This window comes from Periplaneta americana, chromosome 17 (genome assembly GCF_040183065.1).
Source record: "Periplaneta americana isolate PAMFEO1 chromosome 17, P.americana_PAMFEO1_priV1, whole genome shotgun sequence".
Classification (NCBI taxonomy): Eukaryota; Metazoa; Arthropoda; class Insecta; order Blattodea; family Blattidae; genus Periplaneta; species Periplaneta americana.
Window position 1 is genome coordinate 123,567,563 of NC_091133.1, and position 13,363 is coordinate 123,580,925.

Consider the following 13,363-nt stretch of genomic DNA (forward strand, 5'->3'; position numbering starts at 1 on the left):
CTGTCAAGACAAGCAATTCTTTATCTCCTTAAATAGGTGGAAGCATATTTTCATGCGAAGGGTTGACAACTGTCAAGTGCATAGTTACAATGACTTGGGTAGAGAGTCTACGCCCTTTCTCCCCCACCCCACCTTTCCAGAGGAGGGCCCAAAGCTTGCACCATAGCCTGAGACTTATTGTGGGATGATTGTTGAAGTCCTTAGGACCACATTCCTGTAAGTACGTGATTCACTGCTTGGGGTACGCAAATCACGTACTACGTCCTGCTGCATCTTATATTGACCTGAAGATCGCAGCACCATAGATATCATAATTCGCCATGATGCCATCTGTCTGAGGGAGCTACAGATCTGGCGCTCCCTAGTCTGCCATGGTCCACTGTAAAAGCCCCTCCACCTCACTGGGATCTATGCAGCTCTCAGATAATGACATCTGAATCACGACACCACGTCTGCTGGATCTCCTGGTCGACCTAAAACTACTGACTGTGATAGATGAAGTTGAAATTAAGGTAAAATTAGTCTGAGGTCCAATGCTGAAAATTACTCAGCAATTCTGCTGTATGTGATTGAGGAGGAAAAGCTTGGAAAAGACCTCAACCAGGTAACTGTCCCAACCAGAATTTGAACCTAGCGTGTTTGTTTCATGGGTGGACATGCTAACCCAGCGGTAGGCAAATGTAGTGCATTTCGTACTTGTAGAACATGACCCCTTAACCCCCACCCTCTAGTTTACCTGTACTGGCAGGGTTAGTTGACGTCTATAGTGGAAGCAACATATCGTGAGGTACTAAAATGTTAATGTTGTTGTTTTCTAATGCCAGCCGTTTGACAATAAAGTCATTTGACCTCTCGCACTCCAATATTTTTCAAAGATATTATCATGTGAAAATGGCAAGTTGTAGCCGATTTAAGTGAACACCATATTTTAACGTTTTGGTGGCTACTTCATTCACACACAACCCCCAGAGTGTCTGGAGGACCACACCTGCTGTTGGTCGACGAGTCCACTGGACCTAGCTGGGAGATCTTGTTGATCACCAGCTTTCCCTCCTTAAGCCACTGGAGGACGATTTTAGTGCCATAGCAGGTCAGCACTAGGAACAGAAAAGTAGAAAGAGGAGGAAGGAAAGGGAAATGAACTCCTAGGCCTCGAATGCTCTAATACTGTCGGGGTCGAAGAAAGTAAGAGTTCAGTCAGAGGGCTGGATAGGAAAGGGTAAAGAGGGAATTAGGTATTGAATAGAGGAAAATTATACCAAATTCAGTCATTAACTCATCAAGCTGACCAGTGCTAATTGATGAGTAGTCCCTCCCTTTAGTTCAGCTTGTAAAATTATGCTTACTAACAGCTGCACCACGGGAAGGTAGGGATGGGACATTAGGTATTTGTCCAGGGTGGTTCCTTAAGACCTTAAATGGGAAGGATTAATGGCTCTCCCCCCTGTATCCGACAGATACCCTTTTGCAGCCGGTACTAAAATGTAACTTCAACATTTTGCCCATTATAGCAGACGAGGAGAATGAGCTAGGTGGGTTTGCGATCAATGTAGAACGGCTGAAGGTTAAAAATGCCGACCACTGTGTTAACAGTTAATCCACAGTGGTGTACGTACTTGTCTAAGTCCTTAGTGAGGAAGAAGAACTACAATGCTACACCTAAACGTCACATAATAACATGTAAAAGATACTGACCTGCATGTGTCCCTCATACATTCCACATTCAGGCAGCAGAATAACTGGTCTGTTTCCTTTGGAATATCTGCAAAGCCACAGAAAGGGCATGTCTCCAGCAACTTAACACCAGCCATTTGCATCTCCTTCAAATGACGTATATGGAGAAGAGCAGAGAAAGTCATGGGCTTTACAGCTTTCTGTGAAAATATTAAATTAAATGTCACATAATGAATACCACATTTGTACTTGTATATGCATGCATCTACATGCAAATACACAGCGAGTCAAACTTAAAGTTACCGCATTCTTACCGAGCCACGAGGTTGCATTTTGGGTTTTCCCAACTTTTTTTTTTTTATTTTATTGGGTTATTTTACGACGCTGTATCAACATCTAGGTTATTTAGCGTCTGAATGAAATGAAGGTGATAATGCCGGTGAAATGAGTCCGGGATCCAGCATCGAAGGCTACCCAGCATTTGCTCGTATTGGGTTGAGGAAAAACCCCGGAGAAAACCTCAACCAGGTAACTTGCCCCGACCGGGATTCGAACCCGGGCCACCTGGTTTCGCGGCCAGACGCGCTGACCATTACTCCACAGGTGTGGACAACTTATTGTTTCCTCTGAACCTGACACAGGACTAAATTCGTGAAATTTCCTTATTAACTGTTAGCATTAAGTCAGCTATGCCACCAAGTTAACTTTGCATGGGGAAGGAATGCGAACTATGCCATTATCAGTGAATGCCCCCTGCGTCTCATTGTCCCTCTCCTAGTGTGCCTTTCCACGAGCTGCCTAGCATTGCCATGAATTTCCCCTCACAGAATAAAGATTTAATTTGGTCGCATGGTAACAATCGCCTAGTTTCCTTTTAGTTTTAGTAGATTATTTTACGATGCTTTATCAACATCTTAGGTTATTTAGCGTCTGAATGAGATGAAGGTGATAATGCCGGTGAAATGAGTCCGGGGTCCAACAACGAAAGTTACCCAGCATTTGCTCATATTGGGTTGAGGGAAAACCCCGGAAAAAACCTCAACCAGGTAATTTGCCCCGACCGGGAATCGAACCCGGGCCACCTGGTTTCGCGGCCAGACACACTAACCGTTACTCCACAGGTGTGGACCATATTCTAGGTATAACATTACTGGTAACATACTATTATAAAAGAAAAAAAAAAGAAAATTACTCTAGGTCTACTACTGAGTAGCAGTAGTCATGGCTATTTCAATTTTAGCTGTTATTTTAAGGGGAGAGGGCGGTTTTTTTTTTTACTTTTTTCCTATTTGGTGTAAAATATTAATTTTTTGTATGTAGAGAGCTCATACCTGTAGAAACTCAACCAAAAATAAATATTTTGAAAAAAAAATTATTTGGGGGCCCAGATTTGAAAAAAATATACCCAATGTAGGATTTTAATTAACTCGATATATCTAAACAATTTTTAAAGGTAGATTCATCCCGTTTTTTGCAATGTACTTGCAAAAGCATGCTCTACAAACTGTCTGTAACAGAATTTTGATATTAGTCCCTACGTTTGTAAAATAAACAATTAAAATTTAATAACACTTTTCTGAATTCCTTTCTTGCAAACAAACGGACGTAGTTTTAAAATGAAATCTATTAACAAAATTCTGTTACAGAGAAAAGTTTTCTAATAGTCTAAATAATGTGTGTTATAAATTTCATGCATGTATCTTTAGTAGTTCAGAAATTATATCCATTTTTTGTCTGGCAATGTAGCAAAAAAATGAAGTTACCGTAAACTGATAAAAGGGGCCGAGTGATTTAAAAATTCATAGCGCAGGAAGTTTAAAAATGGCGTCTCAACATCCGATAAGGGAACAAATACCCACGAAATGTTATGCAATGCATTCCACACACATATCAAAGAGCATTTAAAAGAAAAAAAAAAAAACACATTTTTTTTTTAATTCAATTTACCGAAAACAACAATAAAAGGGGCCGAGTGATTTAAAAATTCATAGCGCAGGAAGTTTAAAAATGGCGTCTCAACATCCGATGAAGGAACAAATATCCACGAAATGTTATGCAATGCATTCCACACACATATCAAAGAGCATTTAAAAGAAAAAAAAAAAAAAAAAAAACACTTTTTTTTTTTTAATTCAATTTACCGAAAACAACAATAAAAGGGGTCGAGTGATTTAAAAATCCATAACGCAGGAAATTTAAAAATGGCGTCTCAACATCTGATAAGGGCACAAATACCCACAAAATATTATGCTATGCTCCACACATAACACAGAGCATTTTAAAGAAATTTTTTTTTTTTTGAAAATTTACTCATTTTTCACCAAAAAATACCATCCTCTCCCCTTAATGTAATTTTCCTTACAAGTAATGAACACTTACGGTACCACTATACTCATGTACCTGCACGGTTTCATACATGAATATATTACGAGAAGAAACGTATTTCTCTAAGAAGAATATTTATGTTAAAGCCATACCTTAAAACTTTCCACGTTAATGAGCCATTTACACTCATTGTCGAGGCAAGCAAATGGGTTTTCGCATCTGCTGAGTCTCGTTTCCACTGCACTAAACATAAAATATTCCATTTATTATTTTATCACATACATTCACATTACAAATTAGCAACCCCAAGAAAGTATAGCTTACTTCTGAATACAGCTTTTGCAGAAGAGGTGTAACATGCCGCAGGTTGCCATCTCATCCAATATAAATCCGCTGACTCCACAATGTCCACATTGTTCCAGTTCTCCTTTAAATTTCGCCTTAGACAAAGCAGCAGCAAGAAATTAACAACAAATGCTACAAAAGTAAAATGTAACGTAATTCCTTATATATCCAAATATACAGCGATAACACATTGCTGGTTTGGAAATGTTAAAACTAAATTTCGGAGTTTCAGGCCTCAAAAATTAGGTTTTAGGTGTTTAAAATAGTCTCAAAACTACCAGACTCTAAAAATCATGTCAAATTATTTTTCATCATATCTTACTGAAAATTAGTAAACATCTCTTTACACATACTATTATTAATGTAGCAATAAGTAGTTTATAAAAATCTTGTCCATGTTGAATCTTTCGTACACTACTTTTAACACTTCAATACAAATAATTGATTAAATGGCGATCTTACTCGTGTTAATTATGTAAGCATGTGCGGCTTACAGCTGTTTCGGTGCTATTCGACACCATCCTCACAGTAGATCTAGTAGGCCCTGAGGATGGTGTCGAATAGCACCGAAACAGCTGTAAGCCTCACATACTTACATAATTAACACGCGTAAGATCGCCATTTAATCAATTATTTAAAATCTTGTCCTTCAGAAATTGTCTTAAACAATACCGGTACCTAATGCACTGGTACTCTGTACTTCCCTAGCTGTCTACATAAGGGTATACTAAAATGGAATAGCTTTGCAGTGATGAAAAACTGAAGCATTATTTTATTCTTCATTTTTGGATACACCTTTTTAACACCTATATGAGTTAATCACTGATGAACTGTTAAGTTATTTGAATAAATAATAACTACTTCACTTCCACATATGCAGAACACATCACAAATGCTAACCACACCTACAGAGACATCAACACAGACATGGAAATACTACACATCCAACCAAAAAGCCAGAAACTAAACACACTAGAACAATATGAAATATACAGACACACAAAAACATACCCCAACGAAATTCTCAATACACAACTCAATTTCAGAACACACACACTCTTTGACTCTACATTACACCACACGAACACACCCTCACAGGAAACAAAACAAGAGGCGCCAAGACCAACAATGACCAGTTCTGAGGATGACCCATAAAAGGTCGAAATATGTAAACCAGGTACGATAGAATTTAACACAAGAAAGTCATATAATACATATTCCGAAGTGATACGGTGTTAAAAGTTGTGTAATCAAGATGTATTACATCATCATCATCTCTATTTCAATTAATCCACTTATATTTGCCTTCAAGAATTAACTTTCTTTGTTCTTTAATGTATCACATCACATTATATTGTACATGTTTATTGTATTCAGGACCCTTGTGGTCACTCAAATTCTTTAAGCTGATGTCTATAATTTAGAAAAATATATAATATATCACTGTATTAACATTATAAATTTTGGTGTTATGTTACTTGATTGACTAGTTTCAACGTTGTTTGCGTCATCCTTTGAATCCTAGTGAGTTCAGCGCTATCTTCTGGTTTCTTGTTGTGGTGAAGTGTATTCATGATTGTACCGAAAAGGGTGTGTTTTTTTTAATTCAGTTGAGTGTTCAGGATGTTTTTGTGTATTTATAAATTTCATATTGTTCTGAAGTGTCAAGTTTCTGGTTTTTAGCTGGAAGTATATTATTTTCATGTCAGTATCTATGTTACTGTAGTACACAATTTTTCCTTGAAATTATTCAAACCTTCTTTACAGGGAGCTACTATATTATTTTAATGTACCGAAGTACATATGATATTTCCATGCAGATATTCTGCGTCATCATACGATGAAAGAGTAATGGAACGGAGAAAAATTCTCTCCGGCGCTGGGATTTGAACCCAGGTTTTCAGCTCTACGTTCTGATGCTTTATCCACTAAGCCACACCGGATACCACCCCGGCATCGGACAGAATCATCTCAGATTAAGCTCCAACTCTTGGGTTCCCTTTAGTGGCCGCCCTCTGCACTACGTCATAGATGTCTATGAACATAGGACCGAAGTCCACACATGTGCTGAGGTGCACTCGTTATGAGTGACTAGTTGGCCAGGATCCGACGGAATAAGCGCCATCTTAAATCACAAAGTGATTTACGCATATTATATATATTATTTTAATGTACCGAAGTACATATGATATTTCCATGCAGATATTCTGCATCATCGTACAATGAAAGAGTACTGGAATGGAGAAAAATTCTCTCCGGCGCCGGGATTTGAACCCGGGTTTTCAGCTCTATGTGCTGATGCTTTATCCACTAAGCCACACCAGATACCACCCCGGTGTCGGACAGAATCGTCTCAGATTAAGCTCCAACTCTTGGGTTCCCTCTAGTGGCCGCCCTCTGCACTACGTCATAGATGAAAACCAGATTTGCATAATATATTTCGTTACTGGAGGTACGCTAACAATTTAAGTCAAACAGAATTTGTGTGCACTCGAAGTTGGGTTCTGGCATCTTGTCAGCCCATTTGAGTTGTGTGGATATAAAGGAAAAATTGTGACGGTGTCGTGTATAGTTCCTGGGGTAGCTCAGTTGGAAGAGCATTCGTGCGCTAAGCAAAGGGTCCCGGGATCGATACCCGAACCCGGAACAATTTTTCCTTGAAATTATTCATGCCATTTGGTGTTATAAATTTTACAAAATCTCTTGATCTTTTCTGCTGAAGTTGTATAAGATGTAATGTAGCCTATACAAATAATCATGTTTATTGAATTAAGTATGACAGAAGTAAACAATAATTATTTTTTTGTACTGCCGGTACATAATTTTGTTCAAAGTTACAACCTAAAAGAAACATGTTTCTAAAAGGCTAAGTTCTATTTTCAGAATGAGCTATTTAAGTGATACTATTATCGTTATTTTGATAACTCTTGCAGTTTTGTGAAACGAATTAACAAAGATAACTGAAGATCCAATGTATTATAATTGATCTTAGAGGTATTTACTTCGTTTCCCCTCATAGTATGCCATGAAGTGACAATCTATGCATAATTACAAATTCTTACATCAACACAAATATTCAAATCAATTTCATTAGGCATTTTATGCTCGACCATGCCGAAATGTAGTAATTATACACCTGGTAGCAGACCTTTAATGCATGTCATTAAAGTACACCTACTCATTAAAGGTCAGGTCTTTCAGCCAATGACGACTCACGTTACAACTGTTCAGCCAATGACAGGTCATCTTTCTACCGTTATAAAACCGCAAGTATCGATTATTCTCGGATATGCAATCGAAAGAGAATTAGCGAAAAGTCACGGAGGCTGGAAATCCAATACTGTCGCAGAAGGTTATGTTCTGTTACTATAATAATTAGCGTTAATTGTAAATAATATTCAAATAAATTCAATTTGTCATCTCGTTTTTCAATGTCTAATTTAATTTCAATGTTATCTCTGTAGGTTCTTATGGCCTAGCAAGGTCAATGTGGACATCTGTTCCTCGGAAGAAATCAATACTTTCGCGTCTGCGCACATCTCACAACATACGGACATTGCTAAAAAATTAATAATATCAAGTTAGAAATATGGTCGAGCATAAAAAGTCGTATGAAACTCGCCTATAATGTTAATTAAGAAGGTCGTATGAAAATTATGAAATGTATTTAAAACTACGCGCTACTGAAAAGTTGCTGCAAATTTTGCAGCGCCTGGTGACTCTGGATTCATGGCCAGGGGCACCAGGGGGAGGGGTAAAACTAACGCGCAAAGCATCCGAGAAGAGACTGGCAGCTCCAGGGGAGGAAGTGGCTTCACCCATAGTCCTTGTCTCTGGCTTCGCTCTGGCAGCACCAGAGGAGGAAGTGACTTCACTAACGATTGCGTGCATGTCAATGAGAGCGAGATTTAAAAAAATTCGAGCCGCTAAATAGAGACTATATAATAAATGTATTTAACAACATAAAATGAGACAAGAGTCACAAATGTCTGGGGGGCTGCAGCTCCGCAGCCCCTCTTCGAAAGCCGCCCCTGATTATAATTGATCTTACAGGTATTTACTTCGTTACCCCTCATAGTATGCCACGAAGTGATAATCTATGGGATGCATCATTCCAAATTCTTACATCAACACAAATATTCAAACCAATTTCATTATGCATTTTATGGATCTACTCTACACCTTCAATGTTGGCTTTAAAGTACAGGGTACAGGTACGTCATTGGCCTGTAATGATTTCGCATCACCTTTACTTAAAAAAATACGAGCAGACCTTCTCTTCCTAATAAAATTATATTACATGCAGATACTGCCCACTCATTAGCCTACCATATCATACTGTAATTCTTTCTTCTTCTGCTTTTCTCGAAGGTAGTTCTCAATCTCTCTCTTATGTTCAATAAATGAAACCTAAAATATAAAAATATATTTTAAAACACATTTTTGGTACAGCCTTACGAAGTCTAACCAAAAAGTACCCAGACTGGACTTGTTTAAAAACACTACAAGACGTAGACCGTAACCCTACTAAGCTTAGTGTGTGTTCAATGCATGTAACATTTTGTGAAGTCAGAAAATGAGAACTTGCGAACAGAGCAATTGCAAACGAAGGGAATACTGTGTGAGTAGCAAGAAACAGCTGCAGAAGCTGTGATGTGTGGGCAGATAGGCCTACACTGTAACAAAAGTAGCCACTCCTCTCTCTCATGCAATGTCGGCATTTTGCACGAACTGCGTCCCTCAAACCCTGCAAATATACTCTTTGTTGAATGTCTGGTCTGGTATTCATGGTGTACAATTCCCTCATGATCCAAAAAATACATAATCGGCAGATAAATAGCTCTACTATTCTGCATCTTTACGTAGAACTACGTGAGGGTGTGATCACCTGTCGACAGGTGCATAGCTTTACTATTCTGCATATCTTTACGTAGAACTACGTGTGAGTGCGGTAACCTGTCGACAGGTGCATAGCTTTACTATGCTACATATTTTGAATTGGAATACGTGTGGGAGCAATCACCTGTCGACAGGTGCATAGCTTTACTATGCTACATATTTTGAAGTGGAACACGTGTGGGTGCGATCACCTGTCCACAGGTGCATAGCTTTACTATGCTACATATTTTGAAGTGGAACACGTGTGGGAGCGATCACCTGTCGACAGGTGCATAGCTTTACTATGCTACATATTTTGAAGTGGAACACGTGTGGGAGCAATCACCTGTCGACAGGTGCATAGCTTTACTATGCTACATATTTTGAAGTGGAACACGTGTGGGTGCGATCACCTGTAGACAGGTGCATAGCTTTACTATGCTACATATTTTGAAGTGGAACACGTGTGGGAGCAATCACCTGTCGACAGGTGCATAGCTTTACTATGCTACATATTTTGAAGTGGAACACGTGTGGGAGCAATCACCTGTCGACAGGTGCATAGCTTTACTATGCTACATATTTTGAAGTGGAACACGTGTGGGAGCAATCACATGTCGACAGGTGCATAGCTTTACTATGCTACATATTTTGAAGTGGAACACGTGTGGGAGCAATCACCTGTCGACAGGTGCATAGCTTTACTATGCTACATATTTTGAAGTGGAACCCGTGTGGGTGCGATCACCTGTAGACAGGTGCATAGCTTTACTATGCTACATATTTTGAAGTGGAACACGTGTGGGAGCAATCACCTGTCGACAGGTGCATAGCTTTACTATGCTACATATTTTGAAGTGGAACACGTGTGGGAGCAATCACCTGTAGACAGGTGCATAGCTTTACTATTCTACATATTTTGAAGTGGAACACGTGTGGGAGCGATCACCTGTCGACAGGTGCATAGCTTTACTATGCTACATATTTTGAAGTGGAACACGTGTGGGTGCGATCACCTGTAGACAGGTGCATAGCTTTACTATGCTACATATTTTGAAGTGGAACACGTGTGGGAGCAATCACCTGTCGACAGGTGCATAGCTTTACTATGCTACATATTTTGAAGTGGAACACGTGTGGGTGCGATCACCTGTAGACAGGTGCATAGCTTTACTATGCTACATATTTTGAAGTGGAACACGTGTGGGAGCAATCACCTGTCGACAGGTGCATAGCTTTACTATGCTACATATTTTGAAGTGGAACACGTGTGGGAGCAATCACCTGTCGACAGGTGCATAGCTTGACTATGCTACATATTTTGAAGTGGAACACGTGTGGGAGCAATCACCTGTCGACAGGTGCATAGCTTTACTATGCTACATATTTTGAAGTGGAACACGTGTGGGAGCAATCACCTGTCGACAGGTGCATAGCTTTACTATGCTACATATTTTGAAGTGGAACACGTGTGGGAGCAATCACCTGTCGACAGGTGCATAGCTTTACTATGCTACATATTTTGAAGTGGAACACGTGTGGGAGCAATCACCTGTCGACAGGTGCATAGCTTTACTATGCTACATATTTTGAAGTGGAACACGTGTGGGAGCGATCACCTGCCGACAGGTGCATAGCTTTACTATGCTACATATTTTGAAGTGGAACACGTGTGGGAGCAATCACCTGTCGACAGGTGCATAGCTTTACTACACTGCCTATCTGTAAACAGAATTAAGTGTGTGAGAGATCAACTGTCGATAGGTGCATAGCTTTAATATGCTACATATCTTTACGTAGAACTTTGCGTGAGTATTGCGAGAAAAGGAACAAGAATAACAAGGGAAATACAAGAACGAATAGAATGCAAGGTAAACGAGGGGAAGAAGGGAATTATATCAGAAACAAGTAGAACAGAAGGAAAATAAGGGGAAAACGAGGATAACAAGTGAAAGACAAGGAGAACAAGTGGAATACAAGGAGAAAGATGAATATAGGAAGAACATTAGGAAGAGAAGGAAAAGGGGTTGCATTTTGATGCGACGGTCAATTCTCAAGTTACCTCCTCCCCCATACCTGGTAGGGAGAAAGACTTAGTTCTACGTTAAAAGTAGTCAGCATCATCTTGACTATGCTACAGTTCCGATTTTTTTTTTTTTTTCGGTTTGGGAGTGTCTGGGGGCTTCCAATGAGAAACTGGGCCCTAGTTTCAGGATCATACCCATCAAACATGATTCATCACCAGTAATGAAAATTTTTAAAAGTTTTCATAATTTCCAAAGCACTCAAGCAAGTCACTAGCAGCTGGAACACTTGTGTATTTTTGCTCAACTGAGAACATTTATAACTGAGATGAGTCTCACGTCCAAATTTCTGTTAGAATCAACTGAATTACCAAAACTAAAATTTGAGTTCTGGAATAGCTCATGAATCGTGATTTGGTGACTTTCCAGCACAGATGTGAGCAAAGCTTCGACATTTGTTGCTGGCATCTCAAAACAGTCCCCACTCTTAACAATTGAATCAGTCGGAGCTAAAAGGAACTAAGTGACTTTTCACAACTTTTCAGGAGAAGCAAAAAACATTCCACTAATAACACAAATGTATATATTTTTATGTTTTAGAAGACAAAAGAATATTTAAAAGTGTTCGTTCCTTCTTCCACCATTCGATGCGCTTGACATCCATTGTTCAAATTGTTGCATAACCACAAACTGCATATTTTGACTTAGTTCCTTTTAGTTCCGACCGATTCAATTTCACACCAACTACGAAACGTGCACGATTCAATGCTTTCCATAGACTTTCTGTACCTTTAAGTTTGTATTTTTGCAAGTAGTATCACCAAGTTTTGACAAATCTGATGCTAATTCGTTGATAAATTTTCCCACATGGCAAATGCAATGAACTGCTAAACACACATAACAAAGCACTACTGTGAAGAAACTTGACAAGAATGGGTAAGAAAGCTTATGGCATATGCACTGAAGGTATCATGGCCAACATGTGGCTGAGAAAGCCACATATCAGTTATGACATCAGTCTGGATACTTTTTGATTAGACCTCGTACTTTCTCAATATGCTGAATAGAATTTAAAATCCCATAGCACACTCATTTCCCAACTAGGGGTAGGGGGGGGACGAATTTTGAGGTTTTTAGAAGGGAATGTTTTTACTGAAAGTTGACTTGTGCTGCGTTTGCTGAAAGTTGATTCTTGTGGACTCAATTTTCATTTTTACTTTTCCAATTTTTGCTATGGCAACCTTCACCATTTTCATTTTCTTGCGGCACACCAGTGGATAATTTACGGCACATCACTTGCAAATGTCTGTAATAGAGTATTATCCCAGATCACATATAAATTGCTCATTCCTATGTTAAAATCAGTTGCACTTTGAAGAAAACAACTGCCAGGATTGCTACCTGTCTGCCATAAATGAACACGAGATGGCAGTACAGTCGCTAATGCAATTCAAATGGGAGTTATGACGTGACTCCTTATGTAACAATTAGATGGCAGCATAGCAAACCTGACAAAAGTTGTTACCGTCAAAGCCTATAACGCTGAGCAATCTGGGTATATATGATCTAGGGTATTAGATTTAAAACATTGTTAACAATCATTTTTACACTTAAAATGAACACTTTCACCTACACTGGTCAAAAAAGTTTTGCATAGTGTCATAAAATCTACTTCATGACCAAGTCAACTGAAATATGGTGTTCTCTTATATTCGTATGATCTTCGAGATGCATTCATTAGTTCACTGGTAGGTAAAGAGGGGAGCAGTTCAGAGGGCCAGATCAAGGAGTGAAATCGAAAATATTGCTTTCCGCAATAGATTGCATCAGAATAGCGACGTTTACACAAGATGACACAAGTAAAGATAGCTCACACTGTACGCTACAAACAAAGCGACATTTCCTGAATGTGGCAGAAGTTCAACAGACATTCCCTTATTTAATCGTGTGCTATCTTACCAAGACATTTCAGTTTTTGTTTGTATGTCCTATATACTGCTATAGGATTTAGAATTTTGTGTCCTATTTCATCCAGAAATACAAAATATTCTAATATGCAAAACTTTATTTGACCAGTACACATATTTTCTTTTAAAAATATAGTTTCTACAACAGAA

The 13,363-nt window shown here is 38.9% G+C and overlaps 1 protein-coding gene across 1 annotated transcript in view; it reads right to left on the minus strand.

Moving 5' to 3' along the window:
• The window catches only part of LOC138692563 (serine-rich adhesin for platelets-like), a 46,325-nt gene that overhangs the window by 10,704 nt on the left and 22,258 nt on the right, over positions 1-13,363 (minus strand). The window contains exons 3-6 of the mRNA XM_069815538.1: positions 8,674-8,754; positions 4,324-4,439; positions 4,152-4,242; positions 1,696-1,874 (exon numbers count right to left, since the gene is read on the minus strand). Of these exons, the coding sequence (XP_069671639.1) occupies positions 1,696-1,874; positions 4,152-4,242; positions 4,324-4,439; positions 8,674-8,754 (467 nt within the window). The remainder of the gene's footprint in view (positions 1-1,695; positions 1,875-4,151; positions 4,243-4,323; positions 4,440-8,673; positions 8,755-13,363) is intronic.